General features: G+C 41.9%; 1 protein-coding gene across 1 annotated transcript in view; it reads right to left on the bottom strand.

Moving 5' to 3' along the window:
• The window catches only part of ADGRD2 (adhesion G protein-coupled receptor D2), a 249,142-nt gene extending 228,738 nt beyond the window's left edge, over positions 1-20,404 (bottom strand). Inside the window, exons 1-4 of the mRNA XM_030206996.1 lie at positions 20,354-20,404; positions 19,078-19,155; positions 12,512-12,593; positions 535-777 (exon numbers count right to left, since the gene is read on the bottom strand). Of these exons, the coding sequence (XP_030062856.1) occupies positions 535-777; positions 12,512-12,593; positions 19,078-19,125 (373 nt within the window). The 5' untranslated portion in view covers positions 19,126-19,155; positions 20,354-20,404. The remainder of the gene's footprint in view (positions 1-534; positions 778-12,511; positions 12,594-19,077; positions 19,156-20,353) is intronic.
• Between the last annotated feature and the right edge of the window lie 2,742 nt (positions 20,405-23,146).

Below are 23,146 nucleotides of genomic sequence, written 5' to 3'. Positions count from 1 at the left end.
ACTTTAAAGATAAGTGAATAATCGTGCAATAATCCATGTCGCTTTGAAGAAAAGTGATTTCCACTCGTTTTTGTTGTGAACTTGAAAAGTAATATTTGACTTCAACTCTTTTTTTTGAGTGATTTTGCGAATTGTGTGTACATTAGAGAAATCTGTTTTTCTTTACTTTTGAGGTGGATTATTGCACGATTTTTGCAGTTTTTGTAGGGCACGTGTGGGAACCCTATGATGTGTATGTAGGCATAAATACTCGTCTCTGTAGGCCATCATCAGATTACCCCCAGCGGGTTTAATGATCCCTTGAGCGTCATCCCTCAGGTGTAGGGAGGCGATTTGTCAACTGAGTGTTCCCATTCATTCATTCATTCTTATTAGTTTTTTGATACTTTATTTTTTTATTATTTTATATTTTTCCTTCTCAAAAATATTGCATTTTGTAATGGGAGTTGTATATAATGATTTACCCTTCTATGAAGCAACAAAGCAATCATGCTACTTCTAACTGAAAAATGTATACCTTTGGATTATACTTACGCCTCTGTTTTGCCATAGGACTTTGCCAAGCTCTATCCCTTTGACTTAACCAGACAGGTCCATGCAAATTCTGGGAGTGTAGCAGTCTCTGGAACTGTTCCAACTCACTACTGTGCATCTCGTGGACTAACTGTGCAAAACGGTGCTCACAGTATCTGTTAGCTTGCCACCAATCCAAAGGGGTCTTCACAAATTCATAAACATCATGAGGCATTTCAACAATTGTTGAAGAGAGACCAGCATCTAAACCAAGGGGAAAAAAACACCCTCAGGTCCATGCATGTGTATTTCTATTGGTTCAGAGGGTACATGCATATCTCAGTTAACCGATCAGTAAGATGTATTCTGGATCCATATTGAGCATCAAGTCTCTCCCTACTGAAAAGAAATATTATCAGACTGTGCTTGAATAGGCTCCCTACTGAAAAGAAATATTATCAGACTGTGCTTGAATAGGGTATGTGAATTTGGATATCAGTTCCCATATCAAAGTATCTATTTATAATGCATGGTCAAACAAAGGTCAAATTAATTATTGGAAGTCAAAGTGTCATGTGTATTCAAATTTACAAACATCTTATTAGCTACAACAGTGAATTAAATTCATGTCTAGCAAAGGAATAGAATGGTACGCTCCACTGCACCCCCTGAATTGAGTGGGCCTATGGGATGTGCCTGTAGAGATCTGGAAGACTACAAACAGAGTTGGCTTTGGGATGCTACAAAGAGAAGACAGCCAGTCAACTCCAGAGAGTAAGTACAAAACTTTAAATCCCTGAAACTGTATGAGAAGCTTTTGCATGTCTTGGGCAATAGTTGAGCTTTAAAAAGGCAAACATTTAAATGCCAGGATGATCTATGAATGGCCAGGAATAGAGATAGGGATGGCCACAAATGTTTCAGTCACAATTTATCAACTGTAGTAATGCAGAGGAAGGTTGACTTTATCTCATCAATGGTTCATTGGATAGAGTGCAAACAGTCAGCAAGTGTCTATGTAAATCTCTCTCTTAAATATTTGTGAAGTGAAAAGAACTATTTGATGAATAGCATCTTGTGTTGACCAACATTTGAAGCCTAAGGCACAGCTATACTAACAAAATGTTGTGTGGCACAGGCAAAGCAGACAGTATGGACAAGGAGAGGACTCATATGGCAAAAGAAGAGCTAGGAAAGCACTGATAGGACTCAAAGGAGAAAGCTCGGGAGGGAAAAGAGAATGAGGTGTGCAAGCAATATATACAATCTGTGCCCTACATGCTGCATATTAGAGAAGAAAGGCATGAGTGAGTACATATGTGCTCAGAAAAGAGCTCCTGCATGTTTAGAAGCCACCACTGCTGTTTCTTGCTGGAAGATGCTCAGCCCAGGTGCTGATCTGCAACTGCACATTAGGCACAATAATTGGGAAACACTGGTGTAGTATTTTATTGGAGAAAAGTTAAAATCTGCAGCCACACATTTCCCCACCGTATGAAGTGGCAGCTTCCTGTCCATAGAGAAGAGCTCTGTCTCATGAATTGTAAACAGCCAGAGCTATGCTAACGTATGAATGTTAAAAATAAAGAGGCCCTTTTTCAAAGTGGCGGTAAGCCCACAGCAGACTTACCGTGTGTCAATCTGGAGCTACCACCAGTCCAACATGGGCACTGGCAATAGTTCCAGCCCCAGCATGCGACATTTCTAGCACTAGCAGAAATATTTAAAAAATATTTCTGCAGGCGCTAACCTGGCAGTAATTGTGCAGCGTCGTACACTACCCGGTTACTGCTGGGTTAGAGCAAGAGCCCTTACCACCATCTCAATGGGTTTCCATTTCTTTTTCAGCCTTTTTACCCGCTAAGGAAAAATGGCCCCCACAGCTAGAGCAGGGCCACGTTTACCACAGTTTGTTAAAAGGATCCAAGAAGAGAACCACTACTCAGTTTCTCAAGTCTGGGGAAGTAAACAAAAAAAAACCCTCCAAATAGAGAGTTAAGTTCAAGCTCTGGGCTCACTTAATATATGTAAAGAATGAGATCTCCTACTACTATAGTCAAACAAGAGAGATCAACATCAATTTCCAACATAAAAATGCATGGATACAAGTTCTAAGGTTAATGCATTGTAGCAGAAATTCCCACAATGTTCTTTGAAGCCTATAATACATACTTAACTTCATTTTATTATTATTCTTTTTTAAAAGATGGCATAAGCCAGGATGACAATAACTCTTGCTGAATTATCCACCAGAGATACATCATAAACAAAGTGGTTATCATTACCGCTCCCTTCCTCTGCTCCAAAGAATGGTGTTTGTTTAAATATATGCCTTATGTCTTTCTTATTATGTAACCAGCCTATGTAAACAGTCTCTCTCTCATACTATATAAATATATATTTGGTTATTGGCCTTTATTTTTTTTTGGGGGGGGGGGGGGGGGTTGTAAGAATGATAAAAGCTATCATTTTTTCCCATTTCTAAACATTTGTCCCCTGATATTCAATGCCAAGCTATGTCCGAGCACCAGCACTGAATATCGATGGATAATTTGGGTTGGGCTGGGTGCCCAGCACTTATACTGGCTCAGCCAATATTCAGCCAGGGCCATATAAAAGGTATGTAGTTCTGGGTGAATATCGAGCCAATTGGCCAGCATAACTTTTTTCTTTCTTTTTTTTTTTTTTAATGCCCTTGAGCCCCCTCAAGCCCCCCCCCCCTCCCAAATCTCCTCTTTCATAAATACATAACATAAGTATTGCCATACTGGGAAAGACCAAGGGTCCATCAAGCCCAGCATCCTGTTTCCAACAGTGGCCAATCCAGGTCACAATATACCTGGCAAGATCCCAAAAAAGTACAAAGCATTTTATACTGCTTACCCAGAAATAGTGGAATTTCCTAAGTCCACTCAATAACGCTAATCTAACCACCTTTATCACATTCTCTGGCAACGAAGTCCAGAGTTTAATTACAAGTTATGTTTGTGCAGCACTGCGTACGCTTTGTAGCGCTATAGAAATGCTAAATAGTAGTAGTAAGTTGAGTGAAGAAATATTTTCTCCGATTCGTTTTAAATTTACTACATTCAGTGGTGTTCCTAGGGTGGCTGACACCCGGGCGCCCCCCCCCCCCCCCGGGTGCAGGACCCCCCCCCCTGCGAAAGGACACACCTCCCCCCCCAGTGAAAGTAACCTGTTCCGGGGTAGAGGGAGCATGGAACGAGCGGAGCACACAGGCGCACGGCACCCCCCCAGCGGCGTGCACCCGGGGCGGACCGCACCCACCGCTCCCCCCTAGGAACACCACTGACTACATTGTAGCTTCATCGCATGCCCCCTAGTCCTAGTATTTTTGGAAAGTGTAAACAGATGCTTCACATCTACCCATTCAACTCCACTCATTATTTTATAGACCTCTATCATATCTCCCCTCAGCCGCCTTTTTTTCCAAGCTGAAGAGCCCTAGCCACTTTAGCCTTTCCTCATAGGGAAGTCGTCCCACCCCCTTTATCATTTTCGGCGCCCTTCTCTGCACCTTTTCTAATTCCACTTTATCTTTTTTGAGATGCAGCGACCAGAATTGAACACAGTATTCAAGGTGTGGTCGCACCATGGAGCGATACAAAGGCATTATAACGTCCTCACCGGCCTACATGTCAGATTTTATAGACTTGCCTACTAGGAACGCAAAAAGATCAGCATGCTCATTCCTCAATCTCCACTACCCCAACTGTAAAGGATTAAAATATAAATCCACATAGTAACATAGTAGATGACGGCAGAAAAAGACCTGCACGGTCCATCCAGTCTGCCCAAGAAGATAAATTCATATGTGCTACTTTTTTTTTATTTGTACTGTCCTCTTCAGGGCACAGACCGTATAAGTCTGGCCAGCCCTATCCCCGCCTCCCAACCACCAATCCCTCCTCCCACCACCAGCTCTGGCACAGACCGTATAAGTCTGCCAAGCACTATCCCTGCCTCCCACCACCGGCTCTGGCACAGACCGTATAAGTCTGCCCAGCACTATCCCCGCCGCCCAACCACCAGCACCGGCACAGACCGTATAAGTCTGCCCAGCACTAGTCCCGCCTCCCAACCACCAGCCCCGGCACAGACCGTATAAGTCTGCCCAGCACTAGCCCCACCTCCCAACCACCAGCTCTGCCACTCATTCTAGGCTAAGCTCCTGAGGATTCCTTCCTTCTGCACAGGATTCCTTTATGTTTATCCCACGCATGTTTGAATTCCGTTACCATTTTCATCTCCACCACCTCCCGCGGGAGGGCATTCCAAGCATCCACCACCCTCTCCGTGAAAAATACTTCCTGACATTCTTCTTGAGTCTGCCCCCCTTCAATCTCATTTCATGCCCTCTCGTTCTACCGCCTTCCCATCTCCGGAAAAGGTTTGTTTGCGGATTAATACCTTTCAAATATTTGAACGTTTGTATCATACGCAACCAGTTTCTCCTACATTTGCATGCAATTATGGAACGCATTACTGAAGGCCATAAAAACAACGCAAGATTTAACTATCTTCCGAAGGCTACTGAAAACTGATCTATTCAAGAAGGCATACCAATAACATTCAACCTCGATACTAAATAATGAGACTACACATGAACTAGAAAAATCGAACTCTTATCACTGGACTGACTAACCTCTTTCACTTTAACCCTTATGTTGAATATGGTTTCTCTATAGTCGATGACCTAATGTATGCTACAATCCTATCTATCACATCGGAATCAATATGCACTATCACAATGTATTCTTCTTTACCAAGTATGAATGCACCTTAATGCAATGACTTTTGTACTCTGTTACCCGGAAATGGCAACAGCCATTACGGCAAATGTAAGCCACATTGAGCCTGCAAATTGGTGGGAAAATGTGGGATACAAATGCTACAAATAATAATAATCATTTTCGTCGCCCTTCTCTGCACCTTTTCCAATTCCACTATATATTTTTTGAGATGCGGCGACCAGAATTGAACACAGTATTCGAGGTGCGGTCGCACCATGGAGCGATACAAAGGCATTCTAACGTCCTCATTTTTGTTTTCCATTCCTTTCCTAATATCAAACATTCTATTTGCTTTCTTAGCCGCAGCAGCACACTGAGCAGAAGGTTTCAACGTATCATCAACAATGACACCTAGATCCCTTTCTTGGTCCGTGACTCCTAACGTGAAACCTTGCATGATGTAGCTATAATTCGGGTTCCTCTTTTCCACATGCATCACTTGCACTTTGCACTTGCTCACATTAATCGTTATCTGCCATTTAGATGCCCAGTTTCCCAGTCTTGAAAGGTCCTCTTGTAATTTTTCACAATCCTCCCGCGATTTAACAACTTTGAATAACTTTGTGTCATCAGCAAATTTAATTACCTCACTAGTTACTCCCATCGCTAGGTCATTTATAAATATGTTAAAAAGCAACGGTCCCAGCACAGACCCTTGGGGAACCTCACTAACTACCCTTCTCCATTGAGAATACTAACCATTTAACCCTACTCTCTGTTTTGTATCTTTTGTCCAGTTTTTAATCCACAATAGAACACTACCTCCTATCCTATGACTCTCCAATTTCCTCTGGAGTTTTTCATGAGGTACTTTGTCAAACGCCTTCTGAAAATCCAGATACACAATATCAACCGGTTCACCTTTATCCACATGTTTGTTCACCCCTTCAAAGGAATGTAGTAGATTGGTGAGGCAAGATTTCCCTTCACTAAATCCATGTTGACTGTCTCAATAATCCATGCTTTTGAATATGCTCTGTAATTTTGTTCTTGTCTCTACCATTTTGCTCGGCACCGATGTCAGACTCACTGGTCTATAATTTCCTGGATCTCCTCTGGAACCTTTTTTAAAAATCGGCGTTACATCCCTCCCCCCCTCCCAACCAGCATCAAGACATCCTCCAGAAGACCTCCCCAGATGTGCAGGTAGGCCCTCCCCCAGGCCTACCTGTATCCATGATGGTCCAGTGGGGTCAGGTGTGCAGCCCCCTTGCTCCTGTCCCTTGTGGTGCCGGTCTGAAATGGGTGCCGTGACCTCTTGTGGCAGCTTGCGGTATTTTGTGTATTACCACGAGCTGCCATGAGAGGTTGTGGCAGCCATTTTAGAGAAGCGCCACAAAGGGAAGGAGAAAGGGGGCTGTATTCCTGCCCCCAATGACTCTGCTGGACCACCAGGATACAGGTAGGCCTGGGAGGAGGGCCTGCCTGCACGGCTGGGGAGGGGTGAAGAGTCATCGGGGGGTGTCTTGATGCGGGCTGGGAGAGGGGAGGGAAAGAGGGGACTTTGGCATGAGGCTTGAGGGAGCTCAGGGACTTTAAACATTTTTAAAAATTTAAAATGTACGGGTGCTGACCCGATATTCAGAGCTGGCACCTGCATAGCTAAGCAGCCTTATTTAGTACAGCTCTTGCCAGGTATTTGTGACCTGAATTGGCCACTGTTGGAAATAGGATGCTGGGCTTGATGGAACTTTGGTCTGTCCCAGTATGGCAATACTTATCTACTTATGCGGGTGCAGGCACCCATATAACCTGGGGCTTCTCCCCAGTATCGCTCCCAGCACTGCCCATGTCCTGCCCACTTTTTGTTTTGGCACTCTGAGGGGATATTCAGCAGCAGTCTCTGGTTAAGGGCCGCTGAATGTCCCCAGTTAGGTGCTGGGAAGCTATTTAAGTGGGCAGGAGCCTCCCCTGCCTGCCTGCTTAAATCATTTTGAATATCGGCCCATTGATTGCTGTAAAACTTGCACAAGTTGAAATAAACATTCTGAATTTTGTTTCCAATGCAGATAAATGTCATCTAAGCTCAATATAAGATCTTATTAACCAAAAAGTTATTTTAAAATATTCAAAATGTTCATAAATTAGTAGATGGAATCATTTGAGCTCCAAAAGTTTTTTTTTTTTTTTCTTTTGAATGGATATCTATTAGTATTTTGACTCTTCCCTCCACCTGCAAAAACAAAATGGCACTCATTTTCAAAACAGATGGATGTCTCAAAAAAAAATTTTTGTTACATTTGTACCCCACGCTTTCCCACTCATGGCAGGCTCAATGCGGCTTACATGGGGCAATGGAGGGTTAAGTGACTTGCTCAGAGTCACAAGGAGCTGCCTGTGCCTGAACTGGGAATCGAACTCAGTTCCTCAGTTCCCAAGTCCACCACCCTAACCACTAGGCCACTCTTGCCCAAAGCATCCAAATCACAAAATTTTGAAGGCAGAATTTGGACATTTTACACTGCAGTTCATCCATATAGCAAGGGGGCTTGATGAAGGAGTGTTTTGGGTGGGACTAGGGAGGGCCCCTTAAAGAATAACGATCACCAACAGTGGCAAGGAATTCACTAAATAAGAATGCTTTCAACAATTTATGAAATTTCAAGTAGTCATGCGTATGTTATAAAGTGTGCCTACTTTTTACATGTGAATACTCTCATGTACTTTTATAAAAAGCCCTCTTTTCCACATGTAAAACATGTTTTACACCTGGAAAATACATTATAAAATTACATACTAACCCATTCATTTTATAAACTTGTGTACACAATTTTATATACGTGTACACAATTTTATGTTTAGTGTACAAAACTGCATATGCAAGTTAGAGAATAATGTCACTTACATGAGTAACAATTGTTTAGACACTAATTGGCATTAACAACCAATAACTGACTATAACTTGTGTTGACTGACATTAATTTGTACTTACACACTTAATGACAGGATGGAATGAACTAATCTCCCGCTGTTCGTTAGACTTAATGCTCTTGACCGTTGATAAATTGAATAAAGTACATGCTGAGACACGCCCAGAATTAGATAAGAAGCTTGAAGAGTTAAAGCAATTATCCACGGCAGAGCATTTCGCTAGCCAGTTTAAAGAACATCTTGCTGTAATTGATAAGTATAGAGGGGAGATCAGGCAGCAGAAAATCAGAAAATATAAACGCGATGAAAGTGATTACACTAAAGGTTACGTCTATCCCTGAATGGATCGCTCACGGAAATCTAGGAGGAATAGGAGAGGTAAGAAAGTTACCTTCCTTAATTCCTCGAGCGATTCATCTGGGGATGAGATAGGAAATCCTGCCCGTGTGGAGAGTAATCAAGGAACAGATGATAGACAAGTTATGCATGGCAGTACTGCAGCACAAGTACCGGTAGTGGCCCCTTTAGTCACCCGATCCTGCAGAGGGAGGAAAGTTTAAATGCAGTTATTAACATATCGGCCAAAGCATTATCTGCTGATCATATTTCAGTATTAGCCTTGGGGTTATCATTTGTCCCAACAGTGTTCTATGATGCCTTTACAGTACGATTTCATCTTCAAAAAGTTTTTAGAAATTGAAGCTTCGTGTATACTTTGGAGAGCAGGATAGTGAAGAGCATCCTGTGGGTGATGAGAATAACCAACAACGTAATACTGAGATATCATTTTTTCAACGATATAAAGTCCCGTCAGTATGGGTTCCTCCTGGGGCTAAAGATGCGGCAATTGATACGTTTCAAAAATTAGTAATGAAAGAGCTGGAAGAGATGGAACAACATCGATTCTTTACTCGTAACAATTTAACTAGGTCTCAGAGAGAAGCGTTACAAGAGTAAAAACAAGATACATCGATTGTCATTTCTTGGGCTGACAAAGGTGGAGCTGTCGTAGTGCAAGATTTGGCACAGTATAAGAGGGAAGCGTATCGCCAGCTTTTAGATACTTCATTTTATCAACATTTACCAACTGATCCTACAGAAGTATATGTAGAGGAGGTCTCTATTTTATTAGGGCAGGCTTTAGAACAAGAAGTGATTAATAAAAAAGAATGTAAATATCTATTGCGGAAAAAGCCTAATGTTCCAAACATATATTTCTCTCCTAAAGCTCATAAATCGCTAGATAGTCCTCCAGGTTGTCCCATAGTGTCGGGGATAGGCTCCCTTTTTGAACCCCTTTCACAGTTTCTAGACTATCATTTGTATCAGAAAGTGCAAAAAAACTCCTTCTTATGTGAGAGATTCAGGAGATTTGTTACAGTTTTTGCGGATAATAGAAACTCCCTCGGACCAAAGGGTTATAATGATGACTCTGGATGTAACAGCTTTGTATACTAGTATCCCACAGGGAGCCTGTCTTCGAATTATTGAACAAGCATTGCGGGGTTTAGATCTATCATATAAAAAGTTTCAGTTGTTAAACCGTATGGCTAAAATGGTGATTGAAAAAAATTATTTTCAATTTGAAGAGCAGTTTTTCTTACAAATTAGAGGTGTCGCCATGGGCAACTGTAGCCCCCACGGCAGCATGTCTCTATATGACAGATTATGAAACTCAATTTGTGTATCCATCGGGCTATGCTTGCAATAATTTAATAGCCTGGAAAAGGTATATTGACGACGTGTTTATCATCTGGTCGGGGTCTGAAAGTGAAGCACATGACTTTGTGGGGTACTTGAATAATTGTGATGTGAGCATTCAATTTGTGGAACAATCTTTGGGGTGTTCAGTCCAATTTTTGGACATAGATATCACTTATGCTGACCATTAATTTGAAACTGGAGTATATCGTAAACCCATTGATAGTAATACTCTATTGCATTTTGGGAATCATCATCCTTGTAAACTGAAAGAAAATATACCAATTGGCCAATTTTTAAGAATCAAGAGATTAAGTTCTGATCAAGCAAGGTATACTCATCAGGCTAAATTGTTATTTGAGAGGTTTCAAAAACGTGGTTATCCCCGGTATGCTATCAAATCGGCATACAAGCGGGCTAAGAATTCACAACAGTGTTGGCTTAATACGGGACGGACAGTGGGAGAGTGTTGTAATCAGCAAGTTATTTGTGTGCTTCCATTTTACAAACAGATGAGGGAGATTCAAAATATTATATTAAAGCATTGGTCCACCTTGTCTGTGCATCCAGCATTGTGTATGAAGCCTCGTTTCTCTTGCACTAGGGATAAGAATATTGGAGAAATTTTGTCCAAAAAAAGGTTAGTGAGAGAGGAGAGGCAAGAAACATCAGGGGATCATACACAATGTGGAGCGTGTGTATATTGTAAATATGCTATATGCACTAATCATGTGTGGATTCATACTATAGGTAGGGATTTTCAGTTGAAAACCAAATCTGATTGTAATACTAAGAATGTGGTATATGGGATATGTTGCCCATGCCAGTTTTGGTATATTGGGGAAACCACACGGAAGATTAAGAAACGTATTGCTCAACATCTAAGCAATATTAGACTTCAGAAAATGGATACTCCGTTAGTCTCTCATTGGTCACGATTATGTCATACTGTTAATGATTTAAAATTTGTAGTGCTATTTTGTTGGAGAGGGGAATGGAGGAACTGTGAAAGGGAGTTGATTAGGAGAGAACAAAGGATGATATATAATTGGCGAACGGTGGAACCCTTTGGTTTAAATAAGGAAGTGGATTGGCCACTATTGATGATGCTATAAAATAGCGAGAGAAGGTTTAGGTTCATTATACCTATGTGTGCTGTTGCAGTGTATACGGAGGGCAGCCTTGGTGTACCAGGCAGTTATTAGAAGCTGTTAAAGGTATATAATATGATTTTTTGATTTAATGTATTGTGAAATATTTGGTATGTATGATGTGTGGGGTAATTGTTTATGTTTTGTAGTGGCAAAAATCAGGGACAAGGACATCTGTCTGGCAGCATTCTTAGAAGAATGGCCACACAGACATCCCTGGACAGCAGCCTAGTGGTTAGTGCAGTGGACTTTTATTTTGTAATCGTGAGCACTAGAAAACAAATACTTACTGTATCTGAATATTCATCACTTCAATAGCCTTCAGGCTTACAGGTGATTTATATATTAGGCTCAAAATTTAAAAAAAATTAAGGGGCCTTTTGCTAAGCCGTATAAGCATCTACATGCACCCAACGCACGCCAAAATGGAGTTACCACCCGGCTACTGCGTGGCTCTTGCAGTAATTTCATTTTGGGCTCGCGTCCGATACGCTTGTCTGAAAAATAATTTTTCTTTTTGACGCGCGTATCGGACTCACGCTAAGTGGCATTTGATGCATGTAGGTCATTACCGCCCGGTTACCACATGAGACTTTACCGCTAGGTCAATGGCTGGTGGTAAGGTCTCAGACCCAAAATGGACGTGTGGCAAATTTCATTCTGCTGCACATCCATTTTCAACAAAAATTTTAAAAAGTCATTTTTTGCAGGTGCGCTGAAAAATGATTCTGGGCACACCCAAAACTCGCGCCTACACTACCGCAGGCCATTTTTTAGCGCACCTTAGTAAAAGGACCCCTAAAAGAATTAAGATTGGATTTGAGCCTTGGTCCCTTAGCTTTAAGCCCACTGCACTACCTACTAGGTTACACCTCAGACTTGTTTCTTGCTTTGCTAAGAATGCCTATAATACCTGAAGCAGTTGTCCCCTTTTAGTTTCACTTTCAAGGGAGAGGGAAGGGGACATCAACCCTTAGGGGACTAAGGAGTTGTCATGCCTTTAATTCCTCCAGTAGTTAGCTGCTCAATCAGAGCACCTTTTCATACCCTGAATGTGACTGAAACAGGTCTAATTTAGGAAGTTCTTTTTAGGCTTGAACGTTTCTCCCCATCCTGATTTTAGGCCCTCCTTAGTCCTGCCCCAAAACACACCCACAACACACCCCTTGCTATTTGGACGGACTGCAGTGATGGATGTCCCTTTTCTAACTTTGTAAAATCAGGATTTAAATGTTTCAAGCACATGGACATACATTTGGTCATTTTGACATCTTCATATGCTTCATACAACTATTTACTGAACAGCATTCTCCAGTGACAATGTTTGACTATCAATCTAGATGGGACCAAGCAATAAACAATCCTTCAAGCTTCTGCAACCCAACTAGTGGATACTATGCATTATTTCTTATGAAATATTATTTCTTATGAAATGCATTAGTAGTATACATGAACACTAACCTTTAGATGAATAATTAAATGTAAATGCTGAAACATCTGGAAGACCTGGGGAAAGGCTGATAATCTGTAAATGATAAAGCACCTGTAATAAGAGCAAAATCATTAGAATATTTCTTTCCAATACAGTTTTGCTGCACTTTTCTTTAGATAAGCACAAAGCGTGGCATGCTTGAAAACAATCCAAACAACAATGATATCCACAATAGTATGATAGTAACTAATAATTCTTTTTAAATAGGAGGAAAAAGCCTCAAATATACAGGGAGAACTCCGTCGTTGAATAATACAACATAAGGGAGATCCACTGAATCATCACGGGCAAAAAACCTCCTAATAAATAAATATAGAAAAAGAGCTTCTGCGCCTACAAAAAGCTTCTGTGCTCACAAAAACCGTGTAACATTACTAAGCGGTTCAAATAGACTTCTCAAAAATTTGCAGTCAGAGAACACCTCCCACGGCCCGACTTCAGGCCCAAGTTTCTATCCCTGCCTCAGGGTCCGTGGTGTCAGACTGTAGAGATAATGTAACGCTGGAACCAGCTGTAACTCCACCTGACTGCAAAATATTTTTGAGATAAGTCTAGGGCCGTGGGAGGTGTTCTCTGACTGCAAAATTTTTGAGATAAGTCTATTTGAACCACTTAGTAATATTACACGGTTTTTGTGAGCACAGAAGCTTTTTGTAGACGCAAAAGCTCTTTTTCTATATTTATTTATTAGGAGGTTTTTTGCCCGTGATGATTCAGTGGAGCTCCCTTATGTTGTATTATTCAACGACGGAGTTCTCCCTGTATATTTGAGGCTTTTTCCTCCTATTTAAAAAGAATTATTAGTTACTATCATACTATTGTGGATATCATTGTTGTTGGATTGTATTTAATCGTATGATATCCTTAGCAGTTCGGGATATTTGTTACGCTTGAAAACAACACAGACTTTACTGGGTATCCAGTAAAGTCTGGGTATCCAGTGAAGACCCCCCTGAGGAGTATTTTGGTGAGAGAATAATCTATCACTCAACAAACAATGTAAGTACATACGTATTGCCATACTGGGACAGACCACAGGTCCATCAAGTCCAGCATCCTGTTTCCAACAGTGGCCAATCCAGGTCACAATACTTGGCAAGATCCCAAAAAAGTACAAAACATTTTATACTGCTTACCCAGAAATAGTGGATTTTCCCAAGTCCAATTTAATAATGGTGTATGGACTTTTCCTTTAGGAAGCCATCCAACCCTTTTTTAAACTCCGCTAAGCTAACCATCTTTACCACATTCTCTGGCAATGAATTCCAGAGTTTAATTACATGTTGAGTAAAGAAACGTTTTCTCTGATTCATTTAAAATTTACTACTATGTAGCTTCATCACATGCCCCCTAGTCCTAGTATGTTTGGAAAACGTAAAAGATGCTTCACGTCTACCCGTTCAACTCCACTCATTATTTTATAGTCCTCTATCATATCTCCCCTCAGCCGCCTTTTCTCCAAGCTGAACAACCCTAGCCACTTTAGTGTTTCCTAATAGGGAAGTCGTCCCATCCCCTTTATCATTTTCGTTGCCCTTCTCTGCACCTTTTCTAATTCCACTATATCTTTTTTGAGATGTGATGACCAGAATTGAATACAATATTCGAGATGCAGTCACACCATGGAGCAATACAAAGGCATTATAATGTTCTCATTTTGTTTTCCATTCCTTTCCTTATAATACCTAATATTCTATTTGCTTTCTTAGCTGCAGCAGCACACTGAACAGAAGCTTTCAACGTATTGCCAACGACGACACCTAGATCCCTTTCTTGGTCTATCACTCCTAACATAGAACCTTGCATGACGTAGCTATAATTCGGGTTCCTCTTTCCCACATGCATCACTTTGCACTTGCTCATATTAGAGCGAGGGAAACTTTTGTGAGGGCGATGGTAGGAAAATGAGAAAATTGGAAGAAAATAAGGGACTCCTTTTGAAAAGAGACCAATCTGCTCACATTAGAATGTTGATTTTTTCCATTGGAAATTGAACATGCATTTCCTATCTATGTTGTCTTCAATCATTGCTTACAACAGTGTTTCCCAAACTTGGTCCTGGAGGCACGCCATCCAGTTAGGTTTTCAGGACATCTACAATGAATATTCATGAGAGAGATAGGGAAACAGTGCATGCAGATCCCTCTCATGAATATTCATTGTGGATATCCTGAAAACCTGACTGACTAGGGTGCCTCCAGGACCAGGTTTGGGAACCTCTGGCGTACAACATAACAGATCCAATTTCAACTGCCAATGTATATAAAAAGTATTGAAATTTTAAAATATTGCATGAGTACTTCAGATACTGTTTTCTCACCCACTTTATATCAGGATCTTTGGATGATTAACAATTTTTCTTTCGTAGGGTACACCTCTTACTGTACTGAAAATTAATGATGAGAATAAACACAATTTGTGCATTCAAACAGTCTCAACATCAAGGAAATTTTAATAAGTTTAAATGACTTATCTGAATGAAAGGAAAAATTGTCAGTGTTTAAAGAATAACCACTGCCACATCTTCCAGTGCACACCAAAACATCTAAACATCATACAGATCAAAAGTGGAGGAGTGGCCTAATGTTTAGTGTAGTGGGTTATGGACCTGGGGAATTGGATTCAATTCCTGCTGCTGCCTGATGGTCAGCAGTGGTTTGAGACCCTGGGGAACCAGGTTCAATTCCCTCTGTAGATCTGTGTGACCCTGGGCAAGTACTACTTAGACTGTAAACCCACTAGGGACAGACCCAGTACCTGTAAAATCAAAACTGTATATTACTTAAGTATAAGTGGTATATAAATACTTCAATGAATGATGGATATACTTTTAAAACTTTATTTTATCATTCCCTGTTTTGTAACTTCATTCACAGGAAGTTCCAGGTTACTGCTCCTGAGAGCCTGTAAAAATGCTGACATTCCATTTTGGATTACCATTGCCTCAGAAGTCAAGGCATCTTCTCTGGAAGCATAGGCGCCCCATATAAGAGGCTTGGGGAGGCTAAGCCTCCCCATCCCAATCTTGATCTTCCCCTGGCTGCTGCCCTCACAAACGCAGGGCTTGCACAGCAGCCAGGGAGCTCTCCCACCGTCCTTCCTTCCTGCTCTCCCCGACCGGCAGCCTTCCTTGCCCCCCCCCCACCCCCCCACCCCGTGTATAACCGTTTTATTGTCCCTGGCAGCAACGTGAAGAAAAAGGCACTGTCTGCAGGATCGCCTCCGGCTTCAGCTTTTTCTCTTCGCTTCGCTCTTCACACAGTGTCCCGCCTTCGCGATGATGCATTTCCTGTTTCCGTGAAGGCGGGACATTGTGTGAAGAGCGAAGCGAAGAGAAAAGCTGAAGCCGGAGGCGATCCTGCAGACAGTGCCTTTTTCTTCACGTTGCTGCCAGGTAGAGTAAAACGGTTAAGGCGAGGGCAGGGAGAATCGCTGGGATGGGAGGGGAGGGGAACAGATCATCGCTGGACAAGACATGGAGAGAAGGGGAAGGCAGGGGGAGAGAACAGATCGCTGGAGGGGAGGGGAGAGGCGAATTTCTGGCCATGGGTGGATGGATGGAGGGGAGGGGAGAGATCGCTGGAGAGAAGGGGAAGAGAACGGATCCCTGGAGAGGAGGTGAGGGCAGGGGAGAAGAGAATTGCTGCACACAACAGAAGAAACTGGGACCAAAGCTAACAGAAAAACTAAATACTCAGACAGCAAAGGTAGAAAACTTTTTTATTCAGAATTTATTAATTGAAATAGGTCAGCTTTTGGAAATGTGCATCTGTGATATTTTGCATGCATGTTTAATTTTTTCTAGTATTGCTGCATGCAGAGTCTGACTTTTTGAGGTAACTTTCCAGTTCAGTATTTTGCCTTCATATCTGTTGTGTCATGTGTTTTTCATGTGTGATCAAGGTGCAGTATTCTGTTAGCGTGTAGTATTTGTAGTATTTGCAGCCCTTTTTATTTTTTTCACTAGGTTGTGTACTGGTATTTTAGAGCCAGGTGTCATTATAATGCTGCCTTTCCACACATAAGGTTGTAGCTTGTCCTGTCCTTGTAATTGGTGCTGTTGTCGTTTGCTAAGGTTATGAGTGTGTTTTTGCATAAGTTTGTGCATAGTGTTTTGCAGTGGAGAGATTGTGTGTTGGCCTTACTGAGCTGGCACCAAAACATCTGAAAGGGTGTAGAGCCTAAACCATGACACACTTACTCTTGAAGGATCTACATATGGTTGTTAATAAAAGGAGCTCATTGTGAACACTATCCACCCTAAAAGGGTGTTTTGTGGCTCTACATTAGAATTGTGATATTATGATCCTTTGTTTCATACTGTTGATGGTCTGCTTTTTCCGTATGGGTGGTATATTGTTGTATTCTGTCCAGTGTAATATTTATGGTACAGTAAGGTTCTGAGTGTGTTTTTGCACAACGTTGTGCATAGTGTTTTGCAGTTGAGCGATTGGTTAGCTTATGCTTTGAGCAACCACTTTATTCTTTGACATATGATACATATCTAATATTATTAACATTTGTATAGCGCTACCAGACGCACGCAGCGCTGAACACCTGACACAAAGAGACAGTCCCTGCTCAATAAAGCTTACAATCTAATATCTAAATTTATAAAAGGTATTAATTGTGACTATTTTATTTTTACTTATTTTTTCTGTGTTTTGTCAGACAATTATGGAGGTAAGCACCGCCCCTGGCCCTGCCCCTAACTCCGCCCCCTTTAGCCTCCCCAAACAGTTGGGCCACCGACCGCCTATGTCTGGAAGTATGTTAATAGTTGAAGTACCAGAGCTTAAGTCGCCACCCGAGTCCTGTGAAGCAGTTGCAGTGTTGGGCGTCTATCGGAAGGGGGGACTGGAAGTGCCACTTTAGAGTTTTTGGCGGGCACTGGAAAATGTGGCAGTGGTTATTCTTCAGATGCTGGCAATTTTTCCTTTCATTCAGATAAGTCATTTAAAGTTATTAAAATTTCCTTGATGTTGGGACTGTTTGAATGCACAAATTGTGTTTATTATCACCATTAATTTTGGGCACAGTAACAGGTGCACCCTACAAAAGAATAATTGTTTAATCACCCAGAGATCCTGAACATATGAACCTCTTTGATAATAACATCACTTTGTATTTGTTTCATCATCAAAGCAGGGACGTAGCTACTCTAAGGCTATGGGGGCCTGGGCCCCTGTAAATTTGGCCCTGGACCCCCCTGCTGATGACCCTCTCAACCGCCCCCTCCCGCCACCAACCCGCCGTCGCCGTATGCTACCATTGCTGGCGAGGACCCCAGAAGGAAGAAGAAGAGGACCTCGGCTGGCAGGGGTTGGGGTCCCCCGCCAGCAAAGGTAGGCGACAGCGGGCGGGGAGGGGGGGTCAAAGATGTTGGTGGTGGTGCTGGCGGCGGCGGGGGGTGCTGGGAATGGCGGAGGGGAGATCTAAAATGTGCCCCCTCACCTCAGGCTCTGGACCCCCCTCCCGCCGAAGTCTGGCTATACCCCTGCATCAAAGGCGACTAACGCCTTACGATACTATGTAAGCCACATTGAGCCTGAAAATAGGTGGGAAATGTGGGGTACAAATGTAATAAATAAATAAATATAAAGTGGGTCCTTTGTTGGATGGGAAAACAATATCTGAAGTACTTCTCACACAATATTTCAATACTTTTTTTATGTACATTGATTGGCAGTTGAAAATGAATCTCTTATGTTGTAGACTATATTAATGGTCCAATAATTAGATTTACTGATTAGAGTCTTCAATTATAAGGTTTGAATAATATGGTAGAATCTGGATATTTTGGCACGTATGCCAATAATCAGCAGAACAGGCCATACTTAATCTAGCTCCATAGTTCTAAATGAACCACCAACTGAGCAAACATGTACTCTTATTAACCAACCACCCCATACCCCTCTGTATCTGAATTCCTTAGGGCCCCTTTCACCAAGCTGCTGCAAAAAGGGGCCCACGCTGACGTTGGCGTGAGTTTTTGATGCGCGCCAAGGCCCCTTTTTACCACAGCGGGTAAAAGGTAGGTCTCTCTTTTCTTTAGGAAATGGCCATACAGCAAGTGAAGCACTTGCCGCATGGTCGTTTCGGAGGGGAGCACTTACCACCACCCATTGAGGTGGCGGTAAAGGCTCCCCGCCCTAACCCGGTGGTAACCGGGCAGTGCGCTGCAATGTCCAGTTACCGCTAGGTATACACCGGCACTACAAAGGTAAAAATATTTCTGTAGCGCTGGGGGTGGGAAGTACCACCGGGCTGCTGTGGTAGCCCAGAAGTACTTCCTTTTTGGCGAATGGTAAGCCCGCATTGGGCTTAATGCCGCTTTGTAAAAGGGCCCCTTAGTGAACTAAGATGTGTGCTGCGGCATCAGTTCATGATTCACTTGTGGCCTTGGACAGGTCACTTTTTTTCTCCCTACATCTCTGGGTTGTAGCCAAAAGCCAAACAATTGGTCTTAACCTGACTTTCCTGTTCTACAAATAAAACATCATCAACAACTTGAAAGAAACCATTTCAGACTTACTATAAAACAGTAGACCCAATTGGATGGTATTACATGCCTCTTGTTCATGTTTCTGGATGGAAACCTTTTGTTCCCAAGCTACAATCGAAAAACAAAAACTCATGAATTACGTAAAACTAAGTAGCAAAGAATTGTGGGTGCTGTGTTATTCCATTTATATGAGCATGAAGGAGAAGTTGGGTGCCAGATGGAATGCTAGTCTTATAGAAATAAGAGGAAGATGGCCAGGCTTGGGGTGGTTTGTAACTGGAGATGGTAAAAGCCAGAACAATAGCAGATGTGATGAGGGTGCTGATCTTTGAGTGTAGGAATTTGTTCCTTCATCTACTCAGAGTGCCAGAGAATCACAGAGGGAGAATCTCAGTAGAGCAGCTTTGAAGGCTTCTCAGTCTTTTAGTACATAAGTACATAAATATTGCCATACTGGGACAGACTGAAGGTCCATCAAGCCCAGCATCCTATTTCTAACAGTGGTCAATCCAGGTCACAAGTACCTGGCAAGATCCCAAATCAGTAAAATACATTTTATGCTGCTTATTCTGTCAAAAAGTCTGGATCCTCAATACCTGTGGGGGTTATTATAAAGGCTGTCACTTCTGAATGCTGCTATGAAGTTCACATATTGAGGATCCAGACTTTTTAACACATATACCAAGACTCCTGAAGAAGGTACCCTGAGTGCCAAAACATGGTACCGTGTTGAGTCATCCTTTTAAAGTTTGTTATTCTCATTCAGCGACTCTGTTCCCACTCTAATAGAATTAAACGCCTTGCCTCATAGAATAGCACACAGCCAGATGCACATGCAACTTTTGAGTGCTAATTAACTTCATTAATTGGTTGTTAGCACCCAATTATTGATAGTTCAGGTCTCAATACTCAATTAAGTTGTGCATACATCTTAAGTGTGCACATTTGGGCACCATATATAGAATCTGGGGAGGGGTGGGGTAATGGGTAAACGTTATTTCCTGAATAAGATCCTAGGACTGCCATATGCACAATCAAGATTCAGATTCCAAAAAAAAAAAGCTAATTCCTTGACTCTCTACAAGAAATGGAAAGGATGTTTCAGTCTATGTTGTTTTCTTGTACCATATGAACAGTACACACACATTAAACCCTCTAAAGTTGTGACAATTACAAGCAGACCATTTATCTTCATATGATTATTTTTCAGCTCTCTAAAACATAGTGTAGCCAAAGACAATCAGAACTAAGGTGATTTATAGAAACAGTAACAGAAAAAAAAAGTTTACCCAACTGTAATACATACCTTGAAAGGACCATTGAGTTCTTGGGCAGGTCCTCTGACCACATCGACCTGTCACTTTTATTTCCTTAAAAAAAAAAAAAAAATACTGCTCATATTATTTCTACTTTCCTACTTGATTGTATACCTTCCAAGGACTACTACTACTACTTATCATTTCTATAGCGCTACTAGACATACACAGTGCTGTATACTTGAACATAAGGAGACAGTCCCTGTTCAGAGCTTACAATCTAATCAGGCCAGACAAACAGGACAAATAAAGGATAAGGGAATTACTTAGGTGGGAATAATAAAATAGATAATGGGTACTGAACAAGTGAATAGGGGTTAGGAGTTAAAATCAGCATCAAAAAGGTGGGCCTTTAGCCTAGATTTGAAGACGGACAAAGATGAGTTAGCAGTGCAGGAGAAAACTACAGATAAGAAAGATTTACCTAATGACCATAGTTCCCAGGGAGGAGTGTAAAGTGAGATGAGTGGAGAGGTACTGAGGAGCTGCAGAGTGAATGCAACTGTAAGTCAATAAGAGGAGTATGCGGAAACAGGTAGGGAGCCAATGAAGTGACTTGAGGAGAGGGCTAATATGAGCATAACGACACTGATGGAATAGATTGAACATAGGAGCTGTATAGTTAGAAATTTTCAAACAGCACCTATGGTCAATCACTGGTACTCTTTAAAATCATACTGTAGATGATTTAAAAAATTTTTGTTTATAAATCTATTCAGCTTAGGTAGCGAGAAGGTGACCAATAATATTCTGCTTAGGAAGGAACAATGTTTCATTTTTTAATTTAACACAGTAAAGTTTCATGGTCTGAATGTTGAATTGGACTTGGGGGTGTGCAGAAAAATGCTGAATAATCCCTTACACCTTGAGATAGCTTTCTGGTGAAACTTTGGCCACAGTCGGTGGAATTAGCAGCTGAGCACTAGACAGCATTCTTGAATGAAAGTTAATTTTTTTTGTTTGAATTTGTTCACTTGAAAGGGTAACCATAAACTGGAAAATACATGGAGTGTTAACGATTGTTTTGGGAGGTTTTTTTTTAATGCCTATGACGTAAACTACCCTAATAAATCTCACCACTTATAAATCAAAATAAGGGTGAAGGTAGGGTTCTGAGTCTTTCCTCCCACCCCCCACCATAGATCATAGTCCATTGTGGAAAAATTGGTCAGTTAAAGTATATAAGCTGGGCATTTTTTCTAACATTTATATCTCAACAAGTAAGCTGCTACACTGTTTTGTACTGCCTATCATGTATACTGTATATTGTTTTATTTTATTATGGTTCGTGTATAACCTATGATATATTTTTAGTGCTTGATTTTGTGGTCTTACTTTTAAACCTAATTTGTGTCATTGAATTCAGGTCTTAGTCTCTTTCAATTTTATTTATACACAGTATTTGCTACGTATTTTGACAGACTTCTGTTGCAGGCCATAAGCCAAAATAGAGTGCATGTTGAGTCATTTTGGAAGACAAACAACAAAAGCCATCTATACACCATTGACTTTCCTGGTAATCTCTACTGTTTTTTGTGCTCCTTGTGGTGTGGAGATTGGCACATCACCACAGCTGACATTTGCTTTATTTAAATTCATAAATGAACTGCTCTTTATTATGAGCTTTGTATAAAAGTATACAGTTTTGTTGGCAAAAGGAAGTTAGTTATTGTGCTGTTTACCCAGAAAATATCCATATGCCTTCAAATTCTATATATAGCACTCAAAATTGCATATAGCAGATGTGTGCAGAAATTGGGCATCTGCACAAATTTAATTGAACAAACCAATTAATGCCAAAATCTGGTGCTAATAATTGACAATGTGCAATAATTAGAATTTACACACGCATCTTTGCTAGGCATATTCTATAAAAATGTGTGCCGATCTGAAAAGGGGACATGGCCAAGGGAGGGGAATGGGTGGAGCATGGGTGTCAAGGGCATAGCCAAGGTGGGCACAGCAATGGAACACTTAACAGTGCTGGCAGAGGAGCACCTTTATCAGCATGGCAGCGGAGGGAGCAGGCTGATCTCCCATGATCCTGCATCTGCCTTCCTCCCTCTCCCACATGCTGCCTAGCACTGCTAACCAAGAAGCGTCTCCTCTACCACATCCTGCCCCTTTGTCGCAACTTCCTGTTTCTGCTGGGGCAGATGTGGCAGGAGACGATTCTGGGTTAGCAGTGGTAGGCAGCATGCGGGAATCACTATCGCTGCTGCTGAGGGAGAGAGAGGGAGGCAGATGCAGGATCGTGGGAGCTCAGCCTGCTTCCTCCAATACCGGTGCTGGCAAGGGTGCTGCCTCATTGAAGTGAGAGGGAGAGTTGGGGGGGGGGGGGGGAAGTCTCCTTCAGAAAGAGAGATGCTGCGGGGGGGGGGGGGGTACGAGGTGGGAAGGAGCAAGAATTGTGGGACATAGGGTGCAGCAGGGTAAGAAAGGAAAACAAAATCTTTTCATATGGTGGAGAGGAATATGTTGCATAGAGGGGAGAGGGATGAGAGAGGGAGAAATGTTGGACATGATGTGGTGAGTAGGGGGGAGATGGTGAAAAGTTGGACATGATAGTGAAGGGGAGGAAGAAATGTTGGACCAGGCAAAAGGGAGGGTGGGAGACAGAGAGAGGTATGTTGGACAGTGAGAGAGAGGCAGAAATGTTGGACATGACAGTGGAAGGGAGAGAATGCTGCATGGGGGGAGGTGGAAGAGAAATGTTGGATCCATGGCACAAGAGAGGAGATGGTGAAAAGTGAGAGAGAGGGAGATATGTTGGACCTGGGGGT

The sequence above is a fragment of the Microcaecilia unicolor genome, chromosome 6 (genome assembly GCF_901765095.1).
Source record: "Microcaecilia unicolor chromosome 6, aMicUni1.1, whole genome shotgun sequence".
Lineage (NCBI taxonomy): Eukaryota > Metazoa > Chordata > Amphibia > Gymnophiona > Siphonopidae > Microcaecilia > Microcaecilia unicolor.
This window is presented reverse-complemented; position numbering and strand designations above follow the sequence as displayed.